The 20,318-nt window shown below is 46.8% G+C and overlaps 1 protein-coding gene across 2 annotated transcripts in view; it reads left to right on the top strand.

Moving 5' to 3' along the window:
- The window catches only part of LOC105494637 (histone deacetylase 1), a 43,881-nt gene that overhangs the window by 18,022 nt on the left and 5,541 nt on the right, over nt 1-20,318 (top strand). For both annotated transcript variants that reach the window (XM_011763246.3, XM_011763247.3), the window contains exons 3-6: nt 7,183-7,300; nt 16,028-16,102; nt 18,809-18,947; nt 19,406-19,547. In XM_011763246.3, the coding sequence (XP_011761548.1) occupies nt 7,183-7,300; nt 16,028-16,102; nt 18,809-18,947; nt 19,406-19,547 (474 nt within the window). The remainder of the gene's footprint in view (nt 1-7,182; nt 7,301-16,027; nt 16,103-18,808; nt 18,948-19,405; nt 19,548-20,318) is intronic.

Genomic DNA, 20,318 nt, shown 5'->3' with positions numbered 1-20,318 from the left:
GGAGTGACATGATTCAGTTTGCATTTTAAGACTGATAACTCTATAACAGGCACAGTGACACATGCTCGTAATCCCAGCTACTAGCAAGGGTGAGGCAAGAGGATCACTTGAGCCCAGGAGTTCAAGACCAGCCTGGGCAACATAGGGAGATCCTGTCTCTAAATAAAAAAGAAAAAGACAGGCCGGGCATGGTGGCTCACGCCTGTAATCCCAGCATTTTGGGAGGCTGAGGCGGGTGGATCACCTGGGGTCAGCAGTTTGAGACCAACCTGGCCAACATCCCCATCTCTACTAAAAAATACAAAAATTAGCCGGGCGTGATGGCGGGCGCCTGTAATCCCAGCTACTTGGGAGGCTGAAGCAAGAGAATTGCTTGAACCTTGGAGGCGGAGGTTGCAGTGAGCCAAGATCGTGCTGTTGCACTCCAGCTGGGTGACAAGAGTGAAACTTGGTGATACAAAGAAAAAAAAAGGCCAGGCGCGGTGCCTCACGCCTGTAATCCCAGCACTTTGGGAGGCCGAGACGGGCGGATCACAAGGTCAGGAGATCGAGACCATCCTGACTAACATGGTGAAACCCCGTCTCTACTAAAAATACAAAAAAATTAGCCAGGCGTGGTGGCGGGTGCCTGTAGTCCCAGCTATTGGGGAGGCTGAGGCAGGAGAATGGCGTGAACCCAGGAGGCGGAGCTTGCAGTGAGCCGAGATCGCGCCACTGCACTCCAGCCTGGGTGACAGAGAGAGACTCTGCCTCAAAAAAAGAAAAAAAAAGAGAGAGAGAGAGAGAAAGAAAGGGGGAGAGGGAGAGAGAGAGGGAGAGAAAGAGAGAAAGAAAAAGAAGGAAAGAAAAAGAAAGAGAAAGAAAGAAGGAAGGAAAGAGAGAAAAGAAGGAAGGAAAAGAAAGAAAAGAAAAGAGAAAAGAAAGACAGAAAAGTCTGCCTGTAGTATTGAGCATAAATTAACAATGGTTAAGAGGGAGGCTAGGATACCAGTTAGGAGATTGTTGCCAGAATCCAAGTCAAAAAAAATGGTAGCCCCGAAATGGAAGTGGACAGATTTGACAGATAATACATTGGTGGTAGTTTCAAGAGAAGCTGAATGTAGTGGATGAAAAAAGAAGAATCAAAGATGTTACCCCAGACCGGGCGTGGTGGCTCATGCCTGTAATCCTGGTACTTTGGGAGGCCGAGGCCAGCAGATCACCTGAGGTCAGGAGCTTGAGACTAGCCTGGCCAACATGGTGAAACCCTATCTCTACTAAAAATACAAAAATTAGCTGGGCGTGGTGGTGGGCACCTGTAATCCCAGCTGCTTAGGAGGCTGAGACAGGAGAATCGCTGAACCTGGGCAGCAGAAGTTGCAATGAACCGAGATCATGCCATTACACTCCAGCCTAGGTGACAGAATGAGACTGTCTCAAAAAACAAAACAAAACAAAAACAAACAAACAAAAAAACCAAAGGTGATGCCCTGGCTTCGATCTTGAACAGCTAGGTGGTTGGTGCTGAGAATAGGAAATCTGGGAAAGAGGGGCATAGGAAAAATAGGGTAGTAGATGCAATCAAGATTATGGAGGCACGAGAGAGACTGGCAATGGATTGAAATGGGAAAGCAAAAGAGGGCAGAGTTTAAAATGACACTTAGGTTTTCAGCCTGAGTAGACGTTGGTATCATTAACAGAAATAGTGAAAGAGAACTTCTGGAAGTTAAGTGGAATTTGAGTGCTTCTAGGCTCTCAACAACAAATTGTTCAGTCCAGTTGAATTTGAAGTGCCTTTAGGATTTGTGGGTGGAGCAGACTGAGAAGCTATTGGACGTATGAATCTGGAGCTCAGAACTAAGATCAAAATGGAGTTTGTGCAGTCATCTGTGTAGAAGGGATAGCCAGACCAGAGTTTTGATGACATTAGGAAGAGGGTAAAGGGCTTAGTATAGTAAAAACAACTTGGTATTTGGAGCCAAGTCTTTTCTTTCACTGTAGGTGTTTTGGTTTGCCTTTTTAGAGATAGGGTCTCACTGTTTGCCCAGGCTGGTCTTGAACTCCTGGGCTCAAGTGATCCTTACATCTTAGACTCCTGAGCAGCTGGGACTACGGTGCATGCCACTGCACCTGGCTTCTCTATGGCTGTTTTTGATAAAACAGTATCTGTCGTTCAGTCTTGTATGCTGCATTAAATTAAGTGAGGATTAAATGAGAGTCAAAGTACCTGGAGCCAGATCTCTGGATTCCTTCCAGTTTACCAGCTGTGTAACCCCAGGCAAATTACTTAACCTCTCTCTTTTGTAGTTTCCTCCCTGTGAAATAAGGATAATAATAGTATGAATTTTTTCTTTTTTTTTTTTTTTTTTTTTTTTTTGGTGATGGAATTTCACTCTGTTGCCCAGAGTGCAGTGGTGTCATCTCGGCTCACTGCAACCTCTGCCTCCTGGATTCAAGCGGTTCTCTGCCTCAGCCTCCCGAGTAGCTGCGATTACAGGCGCCTGCCACCACGCTCGGCTAATTTTTTGTATTTTTATTAGAGATGGGGTTTCACCATGTTGGTCAAGACTGGTCTCGAACTCCTGACCTCAAGTGATCTGCCCCGCTCAGCCTCTCAAAGTGCTGGGATTACAGGCATGAGCTATTGTGCCCGGCTGGGAACTTTTTTTTGTTTGTTTTTTGTTTTATCAGATGGATTCTCACTGTCGCCCAGGCTAGAGTGCAGTGGCACCATCTTGGCTCACTGCAACCTCTGCCTCCCAGGTTCAAGCAGTTCTCTGCCTCAGCCTCCTGAGTAGTTGGGATTATAGGTGCATGCCACCATGCCCGGCTAATTTTTGTATTTTCAGTAGAGACGGAGTTTCACCATCTTGGCCAGGTTGGTCTTGAACTCCTGACCTCTTGATCCACCCTCCTCAGCCTCCCAAAGTTCTGGGATCACAGATGTGAGCCTCTGTGCCCGGCCAAACTTTTTTTTTTTTGAGACAGAGTCATGCTCTGTTGCTCAGGCTGGAGTGCAGTGGCACGATCTGGGCTCACTGCAACCTCTGCTTCCTGAGTTCAAGTGATTCTCATACTGCAGCCTCCCGAGTAGCTGGAATTACAGGCGCCTGCCACTGTGCCCGGCTAATTTTTGTATTTTTTGTAGAGATGGGATTTTGTCATGTTGGCCAGGCTGGTTTCAAACTCCTGACCTCGGCCGGGCGCCGTGGCTCAAGCCTGTAATCCCAGCACTTTGGGAGGCCGAGATGGGCGGATCACGAGGTCAGGAGATCGAGACCATCATGGTTAACACGGTGAAACCCCGTCTCTACTAAAAAATACAAAAAATTAGCCGGGCGCGGTGGTGGGCGCCTGTAGTCCCAGCTACTCGGGAGGCTGAGGCAGGAGAATGGCGTGAACCCGGGAGGCGGAGCTTGCAGTGAGCTGAGATCCGGCCACTGCACTCCAGCCCGGGCGACAGAGTGAGACTCTGTCTCAAAAACAAAAACAAAAACAAAAACAAACTCCTGGCCTCAAGCAATCCTCCCACCTCGGCCTCCCAAAATGCTGGGATTATAGGCGTGAGCCAACGTACCTGGCCATGAACTTTAAAAGGTGTTTTTTTTGTTTTTTGTTTTTCAAAGATGGGGTCTTGGGAGTCTGAACCTATTCTGGCTAGGAGAGGTTGCCCGATAATTTATTTTATTTATGTATTTTTTTGAGCTGGAGTCTCGCTTTGTTGCCCAGGCTGGAATGCAGTAGCATGATCTCAGCTCACCGCAGCTTCTGCCTCTGAGTTCAAGCAATTCTTCTGCCTCAGCCTCCTGAGTAGCTGGGATTCCAGGCACCCGCCACCACTCCCAGCTAATTTTTGTATTTTTAGTGGAGATGGTGTTTCACTATGTTGGCCACGGTGGTCTCAAACTCCTGGCCTCAGGTGATCTGCCCACCTCAGCCTCCCAAAGTGCTGGGATTACAGGTGTGAGCCACTGTGCCTGGCCCTGATAATTATTTTAAAAAAGAGAAAAAGACAGGGTCTCACTATGTTGTCCAGGCTAGCCTTGAAGTCCTAGGCTCAAGTGATCCTCCAGGGCTTAGATCTTTAAAAGGTTGTTGTGAGAATCATATGAGATAGTATTTAAAGTGTCTGAAAGAGTGACTGTCATAGAGGAAACAATAAATGTTGGCTGTGTATTGAAAATGCTTTATAAACTACAGAAAATATGGCAGGTTCTCAAATAACATCACTTCGCTCAGCATCAATTAATTACAACGTTGAGGAGAAAAATAACTGATATCTGGCGTGGCCACTATCTGTGTGGTGTTTGCACATTCTCCCCTTGTCTGTGTAGGTTTTCTCCGGGTACTCCAGTTTTCTGCCACATCCCAAAGATGTGCATGTGAGGTGAGTTGCCATGTTTTCATGGTCCTAGTCTGAGCAAGTGTGGATATGGGTGTGAGTGCACCCTGTGATGGAATGGCATCGTGTCCAAGGTTGGTTCCTTGTGCTGAGCTGCAGGGACAGGCTCTGGTCACCCTTGGAAATGAATGATTGAATTCAAATTATTGTCAAATAAAAATTTGTAAAGTAGATAATAATCATACAGATGCACAACAATAAAAGATGTGATACAGAAACACTCAGTGAGCCAGCCTGCCATATTTATTATTGTTCATTTTTGAATTGCATGATGGTAGAAGGTTCTCCTTGCAATTTTCACTTTGCATACATTTATTTTTTATTTTATTTTATTTTATTTTATTTTTGAGACGGAGTCTTGCTCTGTCGCCCAAGCTGGAGTGCAGTGGCGCAATCTCAGCTCACTGCAAGCTCCGCCTCCCGGGTTCACGCCATTCTGCTGCCTCAGCCTCCCGAGTAGCTGGGACTACAGGCGCCCGCCACTGCGCCCGGCTAATTTTTTCTATTTTTAGTAGAGACGGGGTTTCACCATGGTCTCGATCTCCTGACCTTGTGATCCACCCGCCTCGGCCTTCCAAAGTGCTGGGATTACAGGCGTGAGCCACCGCGCCCGGCCTGCATACATTTATTATGTGATTTAACCCACCACCACCACAACCACCATCACTCACTGATTCACCAAAAATTGGGTAAATAATAATGTATATATTTTTTGAGACGGGGTCTTGCTCTGTTGCCCAGGCTGTAGTGCAGTGGCAAGATTACAGCTGACTGCAGCCTCGACTTCCCTGTGCTCAGGTGATCCACCTTAGCCTCTTGAGTAGCTGGGACTATAGGCAAGTACCACCACATCCGGCTAATTTTTTATATTTTTGTAGAGACAGGGTTCACCATGTTGTCCAGACTGGTCTCAAACTCCTGGGTTCAAGTGATCCACCTGCCTCAGCCTCCCGAAGTGCTGGGATTTTAAGCATGAGCCACTGCACCCAGCCCAATAATCATCTTCCTTATTTTTATAAATCTTTCTTAAATATAGGGATAGTTCACATTTATTTCAGTATTTAATGTTTGAAGTGTTTTGGGTCTTTATTTAGAATTTTAGTGATGTTTTTGTGACAGAAATATGCTGTAGGAGCTTAAATTCTTGTTTATATCAATTATCCTATGGTAAAATTGGTTTCTTAATACATTGTTTTGCCTACAGTCACAATTTCCAGGAACCTGTGGATAACATTAAGTGAGGACTTTTGTTGTATTGGTAATTAGAGAGGCAGAGGATCATCTCTGAAGAAGACCTACCTTTAAGGGATGGGAGGAAAAGAAGAGAATTTTAAAAAGAGGGAAGGAGGAATCAGAATGTTGGGATAACCAGGAAATTATCTTGTCAAGGAAGTGGCAAGGGGAGGATGTGATAAAAATTGTTGATGTGATGACTTATAAAGGATTTCCCATCTGTTTCAGTTGTCATTAGATACCCTTTTTTCATGAACTCTTGGAGCCATTTTGTCCATAATTTTATGATACATATATATACATATATTTTTTTATTTTTAATTTTTGAGAGGGAGTTTCGCTCTTGTTGCCCAGGATAGAGTACAGTGGCGCAATCTCAGCTTGCTGCAACCTCCACCTCCTGGGTTCAAGCGATTTTCCTGTCTCAGCCTCCTGAGTAGTTGGGATTACAGGTGCATGTCACCACGCCCAGCTAATTTTTGTGTTTTTTGTAGAGACCAGGTTTCATTATATTGGTCAGGCTGGTCTTGAACTCCTAACCTCAGGTGATCTGCCCGCCTCAGCCTCCCAAAGTGCTGGGATTATAGGTGTGAGCCACCACACCCGGCCAGTTTTATATAATATTTAATAATAAAAAGTAATAATTTTGTAGGCCGAGCACGGTGGCTCACGCCTGTAATCCAGCACTTTGGGAGGCTGAGGCCGGCGGATCACCTGAGGTCAGCAGTTCGAGACCAGCCTGACCAACATGGCAAAACCCCGTCTCTACCAAAAATACAAAAATTAGCTGGCTTGGTAGTGGGCACCTGTAATCCCAACTACTCGGGAGGCTGAGGCAGGAGAATCTCTTGAACCCGGGAGGCGAAGGTTGCAATGAGCCGAGATCGCGCCATTGCACTCCAGCCTGGGTGACAGATTGAGACTCTGCCTCAAAAAACAAAAAAACAAAAAAAGAAAACAGAAAAAAAAAGGCCTGGCGTGGAGGCTCATGCCCGTAATCCCAGAACTTTGGGAGGCCGAGGCGGGCAGATCGCGAGGTCAGGAGATCGAGACCATCCCGGCTAACACTGTGAAACTCCGTCTCTACTAAAAATACAAGGCGGAGCTTGCAGTCAGCCGAGATTGTCCCAGTGCACTCTAGCCTGGGCAACAGAGTGAGACTCCGTATAAAATAAATAAATAAATAAATAAATAAATAATAATAATTTTGTGAAGCACCTTACAGTTTACAAAGAGATTTAACAACCTCTTCCGATTCTCTTAACTTCCCTGTGTGGTCCATGTTGTCCCTGTTTAATAAATGAGGAAATGGAGGTTCAAGAGATAGTAACTTGCCTAAGCAACAGAGCTTTAGTTACTCTAGGCCTTCTGATACTCTGTCTCCTTTGGTAATCTTGTTTGCCTAGTTATCTTGTAAATCTCTTGAGGCCTGAATCTAATCAGTTATTTCTTTTTATTCTTTATAGCACCTAGCTCCGTGCTGCGCAGGAAATAGAAATATTCAAACTAGATTAAGTGGACTGGCCGTGGTCAAAAATAACTTGCCCTTTCTCCCTTCTGCCCTCTAGCGCCCTCACAAAGCCAATGCTGAGGAGATGACCAAGTACCATAGTGACGACTACATTAAATTCTTGCGCTCCATCCGTCCAGATAACATGTCGGAGTACAGCAAGCAGATGCAGAGATGTAAGTCCATTCTGTTCCTCCACACTCTCAAGCCCCCAGTTGCATCTTACTTTCCACTGCAGAGGCCCGCTCTGCTGTCCTGGCACCTCCCATTCAGTGGACACCAGATTTCCCCTACCTCCTAAAGGTGCCAGAGTGCTTTTTCCCCTCAAGTCGGGTTTTTCATGTTTCCTGATTTGTGAACAATAGAGGTAGTACTTTTTCTGGTTATGTTCACAACACTGTCCCAAGAGTACTGTAATTATTGTAGTGGAAAAAGCACTGACCTGGGACGGAGAGACAGTAGATACAGTAAAATTTAACTCTAACTCTCAGCTGACTGGGCAAGTCACTTCTCAGATTTTTGTAAAGTGGACTGGGCCACGTGATCTCTGATTTCTGTCCAACTGTAACTGTTTTAACTTAGTGGGTATTGATTGAGAATTTAGAGGCCACTCAGGACAGATTCTAGATGGTGTAATCTTTGAGATGAGGTGATTGCGCCCCTGGCCCCTTGGACTTGAAACTTCAGAGCAGGTCTCATCTTGGAAGCCACGCTTAATTTGTAGGAATCGTGGGAATTATTTTAGCTGTGGGGGGGAAAAAAAAGTATTCAAATTTGGAACAAAACTATCATACCTGACTTCCCCCTTGTGTTATTTTAGAAATTATCTCTTAGCACCTAAGACTTCATATAGTGTAACAGCATTGACCAGAAGAAGTTTTGATTAATTTGTGACAGCTTAGATTGAAGTGTCAGAAAATATGCGGCACTTGTTTATTGCTGCTGACCACAAGGTAGTCTTATTCCCAAGGAAGAAAGGTATTTATAACTATTATTATAACTAATAATAACTGTACAGTGGTATTGATGACAGAACCACAGAGACCTTCCTTGAAGCATTAAGCTTCTTTGCTACTGACAACTCCAGGAGCTGCCAGCTGCTGTGAGTGAGGTGTTTGCTCTGAATTGCAGGGTCTTATTTCCCTCCAAGATGAGGCAAATTCATGCCTTTCCTGTAGATGGCTTTAGAGGTTTCCATAACCCATTTAGGCCAAGGATCAGGCTCTATTCTCAGCAGAGTGGGCTGTCACTAGAGAAGCAGCTTGCTATTAAAGTAAGAAAATAAGCTTTCATGTCTTAGTTTGAATCCTTGGTCTCCTAGCCCCTCTGGTGTTATTTCCCTGCCCCCTCCTTTTTTTTTTTTTTTTTTTTTTCCTGAGACAGAGTTTCACTCTTGTTGCCCAGGCTGGAGTGCAATGGGGCGATCTCTGCTCACCACAACCTCCGCCTCCCGGATTCAAGTGATTATCCTGCCTCAGCTTCCCGAGTAGCTGGGATTACAGGGATGTGCCACCACACCCGGCTAATTTTGTATTTTTAGGTTTCTCCATGTTAGTCAGGCTGGTCTCGAACTCCTAACCTCAGGTGATCCACTGGCTTTGGCTTCCCAAAGTGCTGGGATTATAAGCGTGAGCCACCGTGCCTGACCTGTTTTCCCTCTTTAAGAGGAAGACAGGACAGGCACAGCGGTTCATGCCTGTAATCCTAGCACTTTGGAAGCCCAAGGTGGGAGGATTGCTTGAGCCCAGCCAGGAGTTTGAGACCAGCCTGGGCAATATAGTGAGACCCCCATCTCTACAAAAAAATTAAAAAATTAGCTGGGCATGGTGGTGCACACCTGTGGTCCCAGCTACTCGGGAGGCTGAGGAGGGAGGATCTTTTGAGCCTGGAAGGTCGAGGCTGCAGTGAGCCGTGATTGTACTACTACACTCTAGCCTGGGCAACAGAGTGAGACCAAAAAAAAAAAAAAAAAAGACATTAGTGCCTATTTCCTAGTGAAGGATGAGGGGATAAGTGAAGATAATGTATTTATTTATTTATTTTTTTATTTTTATTTTTTTTTTTTTTTGAGACGGAGTCTCGCTCTGTCGCCCAGGCTGGAGTGCAGTGGCCGGATCTCAGCTCACTGCAAGCTCCGCCTCCCGGGTTCACGCCATTCTCCTGCCTCAGCCTCCCGAGTAGCTGGGACTACAGGCGCCCGCCACCTCGCCCGGCTAGTTTTTTGTAGTTTTTTAGTACAGACGGGGTTTCACTGTGTTCACCAGGATGGTCTCGATCTCCTGACCTTGTGATCCACCCGTCTCGGCCTCCCAAAGTGCTGGGATTACAGGCTTGAGCCACCGCGCCCGGCCAGATAATGTATTTAAAGTATCTACCCTCAATGAATTGCTTTTGATATTTTGCTGTTGCATAATCGCTTTTGCTATTATGACTTACTATTTTTATTATTTACAAACTCATCAAGGCAGACAAAATACTATGCCCTTAGGAGTGTGCAGGTTCTGCTCTGGTGCTCCAATTTTTCTGAATCCAGCATTCTAAAGTTGTACATTAAAAATTCAGTCTGGCTGGGCATGGTGGCTCACACCTATAATCCCAGCACTTTGGGAGGCCAAGGCAGGCAGATCACCTGGGGTCGGGAGTTTGAGACCAGCCTGGCCAACATAGTGAAACCCCATCTCTACTAAAAATACAAAAATTAGCTTGGTTTGGTGGTACATGCCTGTAATCCCAGCTACTCAGGAGGCGGAGGCAGGAGAATTGTTTGAACCCAGGAGGCAGAGGTTGCAGTGAGCTGAGATCGTGCCACTGCACTCCGGCCTGGGTGACAGAGCGGGACTCCATCTCAAAAAAAAAAATTTGGTCTGGGCACCTATAGTCCCAACTACTCAGGAGGCTGAAGCAGGAAGATTGCTTGAGCCCAGGAGTTCAAGGCTAGTTTGGGCAATATAGTGAGACCTGATCTCTAAAAAAAAATTTTTTTCTAATTAAAATAATTAGGTCTTGGATTTTTCTGTCATCAGAAATGGGGGGTAGGAAGAATAAGCCTCTCTAAGGACTTCAGAGTACCTCACTGAGTTGATTCATAGGGTTATGGAGGGTCAGAGTAGACAAAGACTTTAGATGTCACTTAACATAGTGCTTTATAACCTGGGGTATCTACGAAGACAGTAATGAGCTCTTTTTAAAAAAAGAATTATTTTTATTTTTATTCTTGTTTTTAGAGATAGTTTATCATCCAGGGTAAGTACAGTGGCAAGTACAGTGGCAAGATCATAGCTCACTGCAGCCTCAAATTCCAGGATGGTCTCGATCTCCTGACCTCGTGATCTGCCCACCTCGGCCTCCCAAAGTGCTGGGATTACAGGCGTGAGCCACCGCGCCTGGCCTCAAATTCCTCTTACTCCTTAACTTGCCCTTCCTTAGAATATGTACCAATATCTAACCTAGGCGCTGGATGTAGTAGAATGCACCTGTAATGCCAGTGCAGGAGGGATAGCTTGAGGCCAGGAGTTCAAGACCAGCCTGGGCAGCATAGTGAGACCCCCATCTCTTTAAAAAAAAAAAAAAAGTAAAAAATTAGTTGGGCATGGTGGCACATGCCTGTGATTCTGGCTACTCAGGAGCCTGAGGCAGGAGGATCCCTTGAGCCTAGTTCAAGCCTGCATTGAGGTATGGTCTCATTTCGCCACCACACTCCAGCCTGGGCAACGTGGCAAGAACTTGTCTCGATAAAAAAAAACACACATGGCCAGGTGCGGTGGCTCATGCCTGTAATCCCAGCACTTTGGGAGGCCGAGGTGGGCGGATCACGGGGTCAGGAGATGGAGACCATCCTGGCTAACACGGTGAAACCCTGTCTCTACTAAAAAAAATACAAAAAATTAGCCGGGAGTGGTGGCAGGTGCTTGTGGTCCCAGGTACTCGGGAGGCTGAGGCAGCAGAATGGCGTGAACCTGACAGGCGGATCTTGCCATGAGCTGAGATCGCGCCACTGCACTCCAGCCTGGGTGACAGAGCGAGACTCCTTCTCAAAAAACAAAAACAAACAATCCAAAAAATAAACCACACACACACACACACACAAAAACATCCCACACACCTAACCTAGGAAGTTATGCTTGTGATAAGATCGAGTAAGTCAGGTTTTCTTGCTTGTGGCTGAAATGTAATAAACCCTTTCTGGTCACCTTGAGAGCCTTGACCAGAAGTTCTGACCTAGTATTTAGCAAGTGAAAATGGGAACACAAATAAATGCACTTAGGGGGCTTATGGTGAAAACATGATAAAAGGGATTGGTAAAAAATTAGGAGACATTCTCATCCATTTTACAGACATGTAAACTTTCCCAGTCACACAGCAAGGTGATGATAGACTGCAGAATGGAACTCTAGGCCCCCAATTCTGGAGTTTTAAAAAATATAGTGTATATAAAATATTTTAGACACACAGGCCAGGCAAGGTAGCTCATGCCTGTAATCCCAGCACTTTGGGAGGCTGAGACAGGTGGATCACTTGAGGCCAGGAGTTTGAGACCAGCCTGGCCAGCATGGCGAAACCCTGTCTCTACCAAAGGTACAAAAATTAGCCATGTGTGGTGGCGTGTGTGCCTGTAATCCCAGCTACTCAGGAGGCTGAGGCATGAGAATTGTTTGAACCTGGAAGGCAGAGGTTGCAGTGAGCCAAGATCGCACCACTGCACTTCAGCCTGGGCGACAGAGCAAGACTCCATCTCAAAGGAAAAAAAAAACAAAAAAAAACAAACATATTTTAGACACACACAAAAAGCATAAAAAATAATATAATACACTTTGGGAGGTCAAGGTGAGCGGATCAGGAGATGGAGACCATCCTGGCTAACACGGTGAAACCCCGTCTCTACTAAAAATACAAAAAAATTAGCTGGGCGTGGTGGCAGGCGCCTGTAGTCCCAGCTATTCGGGAGGCTGAGGCGGGAGAATGGCGTCAACCCAGGAGGCGGAGCTTGCAGTGAGCCGGGATGGTGCCACCGCACTCCATCCTGGGCGACAGAGTGAGACCCCGTCTCAAAATAAATAAATAAATAAATAATAATATAACGAACATCGGCTGGGCGCAGTGGCTCACGCCTATAATCCCAGCACTTTGGGAGGCTGAGGCGGATGGATCACGAGATCAGGAGATCGAGACCACCCTGGCTAACACGGTGACACCCCATCTCTACTAAAAATACAAAAAATTAGCCGGGCGTGATGGTGGGTGCCTGTAGTCCCAGCTACTCGGGAGGCTGAGGCAGGAGAATGGCGTGAACCCGGGAGGCGGAGCTTGCAGTGAGCTGAGATCCCGCCACTGCACTCCAGCCTGGACAACAAAGCCAGACTCTGTCTCAAAAAAATAAAAATAAAATAATAATAATAATATAATGAACATCCATGTGCCCACTACCCAGCCTGAGAAAGAAAACATTATTAATACAGTTGATGACCCCTTGGGCATCTTTCCTTGATCACATACCCTTTCTCTCCCACTCCCCCAGCCCCCCACCCCATTACCAGCACTGCCAAGGTATAAGCACTATCCTGAGGTTAGTGTTTAATCCCCACACCTCTTTCTACAGTGAGCATTTGACTGCCTTCTCTGCCTCCACCTCTCACCCAGTATTGCTTCCCTTTAGTCTAAAACTAGCCTGAGCATGAGAAAAGTGTATATAGTGGAAAGAGAGAAACCCATAGAAAAGTCCTCCCTAGCCTCACAGATTAGCTCACATGAGTATCTGCTCTTCCATTTGCCCCCTTTCCATCTCTAATCACATAGTTTATTGACTGGGAATAAATGGGCTGGTCATTTCAGCCACATGTTGGTTTGGGGCCTGAAGAAAAATATTTTTTTTTCTCACCTCCAAAACACCCATTCCTTCCCATGGAGGCTCCATATCCCAAATAAGAGTATAAACAAAGCTTTGGAAACGCAGGCAGGCCAAACCCTGTGCAGGAGGAAGTGGCCAGAGAGGGAAATCAGCCGCCAATGGATAAACAGCTGGGGCCCAGGGACCAAAGTTCTTATTTACACAGTCTCCCCCCGTTTACCCAGGAAGTGAGGAAGAGACCCACCCGCTGCACACTCCCTCATGCAGCCACGCTTCTGCAGAGCACCAGATCTTGGCACCCTCCAAGTTTAGGGCAGAACCAGAGCTGGTAACTCTTGTAGTCATTGTAGATCTTGAGCTTCAACTGTGTCTTGAGAGTTTACCAGCACGGTCCAAACTGGGCTCTTCTGCTGTCACCCCAGGGCTGCTCCTTCCTCTGCTTTTGGAACTCTTGTCAGTAACAGTGGGTACAGTAGAAGGCTGGGCAAGAGAATAACTATGCAGGCCCATACTTCCTGCCTCTGACTTCCTGTAGCTCATCGATGTCTCAGCAGTTACTTTTTTTGTTTTTTGTTTTTGAGACGGAGTCTCACCCTGTCGCCCAGGCTGTAGTGCAGGGGTACGATCTCGGCTCACTGCAACTTCCGCGTTTTGGGTTCAAGTGATTCTCCTGCCTCAGCCTCCCAAGTAGCTGGGAATACAGGCTCATGCCTGGCTCATTTTTGTATTTTTAGTAGAGATGGGGTTTTGTCATGTTGGCCAGGCTGGTCTCGAACTCCTGACCTCAAGTGATCCACCCACCTTGGCCTCCCAAAGTGCTGGGATTACAGGCATGAGCCACCACACCCGGCTGGCAATTACCTTTTCTGTAAGAGGTTTGGAGCTATAAAGTTCCTCTAGGTCTGAGTCTACAAGCTCCAGGTGTGCTTTCCTTCCTGTTTTCATTTCATTTGCCTTGTTGTTTGCATATGTTTCCACATTATGTACTACTTGGTACTTTTACCCCATTAGGCTCGAAATAACTTTACTCCAGTTGTCACTGTGAATGTAACAGTAAGACACTGGACTATGGGAGTCAAGACACCGGGACCCTGATTCTGGTTCTGCTACTGCCTGGTTTTATAACCTTGGGCAAATCACTTAACTGCTCGGTATCTGTTCCTCCGCGCAGTGGGGTTGATATCTGTCTTGTCCAGCTCATAGAGTTGTGAGGATCACATGAGGTTGTATATGTGAAAGGACTTAGAAAAGGGCCAGGATATATTTTCACAGGCTTTTTTTTTTTTTTTTTTTTTTTTTGAGACGGAGTCTCACGCTGTCGCCCAGGTTTGAGTGCAGTGGGGCGATCTCGGCTCACTGCAAGCTCCACCTCCTGGGTTCACGCCATTCTCCTGCCTCAGCCTCCTGAGTAGCTGGGACTACAGGCGCCCGCCACCGCGCCCGGCTAATTTTTTGTATTTTTAGTAGAGACGGGGTTTCACTGTGGTCTCGATCTCCTGACCTTGTGATCCGCCCGCCTCGGCCTCCCAAAGTGCTGGGATTACAGGCATGAGCCACCGCGCCCGGCCTTTCACAGGCTTTTAAGACAGACAAACCAGCTGGGCACGGCGGCTCACGCCTGTAATCCCAGCACTTTGGGAGGCCGAGGCGGGTGGATCACAGGATCAGTAGTTCGAGACCAGCCTGGCCAACATGCGAAACCCCGTCTCTACTAAGAATGCGGAAATCAGCCAGGCGTGGTGGGGGTAGGTGCCTGTAATCCCAGTTACTCCGGAGGCTGAGGCAGGAGAATCGCTTGAAACTTGAGGGCAGAGATTGAAGTGAGCCAAGATTGCGTCACTGCACTCCAGCCTGGGCAACAAGAGCGAAACTCTGTCTCAAAAACAAAACAAAACAGACAAACCAAAGCTTGAGGCTTGCATACTGCTTCTGCCATTTACTAACAGTTCACCTCTCTGAACCTGTTTCCCTACTTTTTTTCTTTTTTTTTTTTTTTTTTTTGAGACAGGGTTTCTGTCTCGCCCAGGCTGGAGTGCAGTTGCGTGATCTCAGCTCACTGCAACCTGTGCCTCCTGGGTTCAAGCGGTTCTTGTGCCTCAGCCTCCCAAGTAGCCGGGATTACAGGCACCTGCCTCCACACCTGGCTAATTGTTATGTTTTTGGTAGAGATGGGGTTTCGCCATGTTGCCCAGGCTGGTCTTGAACTCCCGGCCTCAAGTGATCCTCCTGCCTCAGCCTCCCAAAGTACTGGGATTACAGGTGTGAGCCACTGCGCCAGGCCCTGTCTCCCTACTTATAAGATGGGACCAAATCTTACCTCAGAAGCTTGTGTGAAGATGGATGATCTTGGGTATTTAACGCATGTAGCGCAGTGTCTGACGCATTGTAAGTGCCCAGTGAACAATGTTCTCTGAGTCTCTGTTCTTGCCCCTTGTTTGTCAGCAGGCGTGAGGTCCAGAGGGTAAATTTTTCTCCCTCCAGAAACGAACCAACATTTTCCAAGTTGCTAACTGCTTCTCCATATTAGATTTTTGTTAATTTTCTGACCAGTGGGTGAGTTTGGGATATCAGTATTGCTTGTTACAGATAATGGGCTAAGACCAGGTGTGCACATGCCTATTGGGAGGCTAAGGCAGGAAGACTGCATGAGACCCAGGGAACATAATGAGACTCTGTCTCTACAAAAAACAAAAAAAATTAGCCGGGTATAGTGACATGCACCTGTATGTAGTCCAAAGTACTTAGGAGACTGAGGTGGAAGGATTTCTGGAGCCCAGGAGGTTAAGGTCAAGGCTACTGCACGTGAACCATGTTTGCACCACTGCACTCCAGCCTGGGCAACAGAGCAAGCCCCTGGCTCTAAAAAAGAAAAAAATAATGATGGACTAAAGCTCAAAGATGTTAAACAACTTGATGCAGTCATATAGCCAGTAAGTAGTAGAGCCTGGACTAGAACCCACACCTCCTGAATTTAAAGTCTATGTTTTTTTCCATCAGCTCATAAATATGTAAACTAAAGGAAATTGTGGAAACTAACCTTTTGCTTATTTCTTTCAAGTCAACGTTGGTGAGGACTGTCCAGTATTCGACGGCCTGTTTGAGTTCTGTCAGTTGTCTACTGGTGGTTCTGTGGGTAAGGAATATTCATCCTCCCCCCAGGGGTAGACTGGGTTGTTCTAGTGAGGTCTGCCTTTTAGGCTGCTATCCTAGTTGGCTGATCTGAAACCATGTAGATTGGTCCTGTGGTTTTTACTTAAGTCTCTAAAGTGGCTGGTGTAATGTCTCACACCTGTAATCCCAGCACTTTGAGAGGCTGAGGAGGAGGATTGCTTGAGGTCAGGAATTCAAGACCAGCCTGGGCAACGTAGTGAGACCCTCGTGTCTACAGAAAAATAAAGTAAAAACAATTAGCTGGGCATGGTGGCTTGTGCCTGTAGTCCCAGCTACTCAGGAGGCTGAGGCTTAAACCCAGTAGGTTGAGGCTGCAGTGAGTCGTGGTCACACCACTACACTCTAGCCTGGGCAACAGAGCAAGACTCTGTCTCCAAAAGAAAAAAAAAAGTTTAAAAAGTCTCTAAAATGTCCTTCTGGTTCAGTCCCAGCCCAAGTTCAATCTCTGACATGGTACTGACAGGTGTCCTTGACTGTCCTCTCCTACTAAGAGATCTTATGTACAGGAGTTCCCTGCAGACCTCCTGGGGTTGTTAAGATGCTGTATGTAAAAGCAATTTGTGAACTGCAAAGTGCTATAAAAATGGAAGTGTCATCATCTGTGAATCTGTCCTATGAAAAAGTATGGTAATTACCTTTAGAGGTCAGAAATACTCCCCACGTGTCTCCCACTTCCATTTGCAACTTTTGGGTTATCTCCAGGATGACTCTAAACCCTTTCTTAAATATTTATTTCCCTGTGATCCCCCACCAATATAATCATTGTGTCCACCCCCGCTGCCCGGCCAGTATAATCGCAGAAAACAAAGAAGTGCACAGAAAAAAACACAGTCACCCATAGTCCCAGGGTTGGTGGATAACCTCTGTCACCATGTTGGTGTTTGGCCATTCTTTGGTGTGTGTGTTTATATCTGTATAACACATATACAACATCTACATTTTACAAAAGTAGGTTATATACATATCACATATATATGGTTTTATGCCTGCATTTCCTACTTAACGAAATTGTCTGTAGTTTTCTACAGCTTGCTTTCTTGTGGCTCTATGATTATTCCATGTTGTGGATTTACTTGAGTTGATCTAATCTGTCCCTCTTCTTGATAATTTGGATCTATCTATGCTCTTATTGCTGATAAAATCAACACTGCAGCCGGACACGGTGGCTCACGCCTGTAATCTCAATCCTTTGGGAGGCCGAGGCAGGTGGATCACCTGAGGTCAGGAGTTTGAGACCAGCCTGGCCAACATGGTGAAACCCCATCTCTTCTAAAAAATACAAAAATTAGCCAGGCGTGGTGGCGCACGCCTATAATCCCAGCTACTTGGGAGGCTGAGGCAGGAGAATTGCTTGAACCTGGGAGGTGGAGGTTGCAGTGAGCCGAGATCGCGCCACTGCACTTTAGCCTGAGTGACAGAGTGAGACTCCATCTCAAAAAACAACAACAAAAAATTAACACTGCCACAAATGCACTTGCACACATGAGTGTGTATTTCTCTTTTACTTCTTCTGGGGCCTATTTGTGCTAGTGCTTTTTTTTTTTTTTTTTTTTTTTTTTGAGACGGAGTCTCGCTCTGTCGCCCAGGCTGGAGTGTGGTGGCCGGATCTCAGCTCACTGCAAGCTCCGCCTTCCGGGTTCCCGCCATTCTCCTGCCTCAGCCTCCCGAGTAGCTGGGACTACAGGCGCCCGCCACCTCGCCCGGCTAGTTTTTTGTCTTTTTTTGGTAGAGACGGGGTTTCACCGTGTAGGCCAGGATGGTCTTGATCTCCTGACCTCGTGATCCGCCCATCTTGGCCTCCCAAAGTGCTGGGATTACAAGCTTGAGCCACCGTGCCCGGCCGTGCTAGTGCTTTTTGACCTAGTGTATCGGCACTATCTTTGGTCATTTTTTTTTCTTTCTTTCTTTCTTTCTTTTTTTTGAAGTAGAGTCTCCCTCTGTCACCCAGGCTGGAGTGCAGTGGCGTGATCTTGGCTCACTGCAACCTCCGCTTCCTGGTTCAAGCAATTCTTCTGCCTCAGCCTCCCCAAGTAGCTGGGACTACAGGTGTGTACCACCACGCCCAGCTAATTTTTTTTTTGTATTTTTAGTAGAGACAGGGTTTCACCATGTTGGCCAGGCTGGTCTTGAACTCTTGACCTCAGGTGATCTGCCCACCTCGGCCTCCCAAAGTTCTGGGATTACAGGCGTGAGCCACCGCACGTAGCCTATCTTTGGTATTTTTTCAAAGTTCCTTGACCATGAGCCATAGTAAGAAATAAATTTACACATGCAATCCAGGATACATACAACACATATGCATGCATGCACACACTCACTCACTCTGAAGCCAGTTTTACAAAAGAGCAGTTACCTTTACTGTTACTCTGATATTTTTTTCTATGCTATTCCATTAAAAAAATATATATACTAATAATGATGCACTAAATCAATTTTAAGGCCTGCTAATGGGTTACTACCCTCAGTTTGGAAAATAGTATTTTAAGAGTAGCCAGTGTCATGTTTATTTCCTGCTGGAGTAGGGTGGGAGGGAGGGGACTAATCTATGAATTGTACAATACAGCTGTTGAATAGGCAGGTCTTAACCTCTCACTTGGTTCCCTGGGCTTCTTGGAAGAAGGGGAGAGTGGCTTAGTAACCAGCTTATGTTCTCTCTTCCCATGCCCAGCAAGTGCTGTGAAACTTAATAAGCAGCAAACGGACATCGCTGTGAATTGGGCTGGGGGCCTGCACCATGCAAAGAAGTCTGAGGCATCTGGCTTCTGTTACGTCAATGATATCGTCTTGGCCATCCTGGAACTGCTAAAGTATGCCTGCCTGGCCTTGTCTCTTGGAAGAGCACCTTAGGCCAGGTTCCCATTTCCCTTTCCCCCTGGGCTTGCCTCCCTAGTTTGCTTTTCCTACCGATGTGCTGGCTAGGATGTGCTCGGTGAGTGTCTCTGGCCATCATCTCCTTGATGGGGTCTTGGTTTGAACTGAGCCACGGCATGATCAGGGGCAGGTGCTGCTCAGATCCTGCCTCCAGAGTGTCCCTGTGTGGCTGGAGTTGACCCTGGCTGTAGAGTAGGAAGATCGGACTTGGTCGGCTTGGTCAGGCCTCTGGAGACACCTGGCCGCTCTTCCACCTTCCTTCAGCCAGTTTCCACGTCTCTGGTGCTTAGAGATACCTGAGGGAGGCAGCCAGCCCGGTAAGCTGGGACCTGGCGCCCTTGGCGCGTCCCATCCCCAAAGAGCCCCCAGACCCCTGACCCCCTTCTGACCCTAGGTATCACCAGAGGGTGCTGTATATTGACATTGATATTCACCATGGCGACGGCGTGGAAGAGGCCTTCTATACCACAGACCGGGTCATGACTGTGTCCTTTCATAAGTATGGAGAGTACTTCCCAGGAACTGGGGACCTGCGGGTGAGAACGCCCTTTAGGAGCCAACCAGCTCACCCTCAGCTGGCAGCTCTACTTCTCTGTCCTATCTCATGCCACTAAAAACTGCTTCCTGCCTCTTCTGCCATTCAGAATACCATGTCCCAATCTGAAGCTCTTGCCCTGATCTCTTTGCCTTCTTTATTCTGGAGGAAGGGAATGATGGGACATAAAGGGCCAGAGAAAGGAGAAGGGGTCTCCTGACTCACTGTACTTTCCTCTTGGCCACAGCTAGGTTGCATCACACTATTCTTGTGTCTCATAAGCCTTGAGTTCGGGGGTAGGAATTGGGACTCTGAAGGACATCTCAGGTGTTCTTAATGTTTTTGGGTCACTTTCCCGTTTAGCCTTTTGACTGAAAACTATGGACTCTCTCTCCAGAAAAGTACTTGAGATCTTACATCTGATATAGAATAGGTAATAGACAAGTCCCCTTACTGAAGCCCATCCATGAACCTTAGGATAAGAATCCTTGGAAGCTACTTCCTTGAACTGTTCCATCTGCTTCTGTTAGCATGAATGTGGTGAAATCAGCTGCTTTGCCATGCCCAGTGGCCCTTGGGTAAAAAAGTGGCACTAATTCAGTTGTTTGCCATGGCAAGCGTTAGAATAAACGAGCATTCACTTTTGTTGTTGGTGTTGTGAGACAGTCTCTCCCTGTCACCCAGGCTGGAGTGCAGTGGCATGATCTCGGCTCACTGCAGCCTCCGCCTCCCGCCTCCACGCGATCTTGTGCCTCAGCCTCCGAATAGCTGG

Source organism: Macaca nemestrina, chromosome 1 (assembly GCF_043159975.1).
Source record: "Macaca nemestrina isolate mMacNem1 chromosome 1, mMacNem.hap1, whole genome shotgun sequence".
NCBI lineage: Eukaryota > Metazoa > Chordata > Mammalia > Primates > Cercopithecidae > Macaca > Macaca nemestrina.
This window is presented reverse-complemented; position numbering and strand designations above follow the sequence as displayed.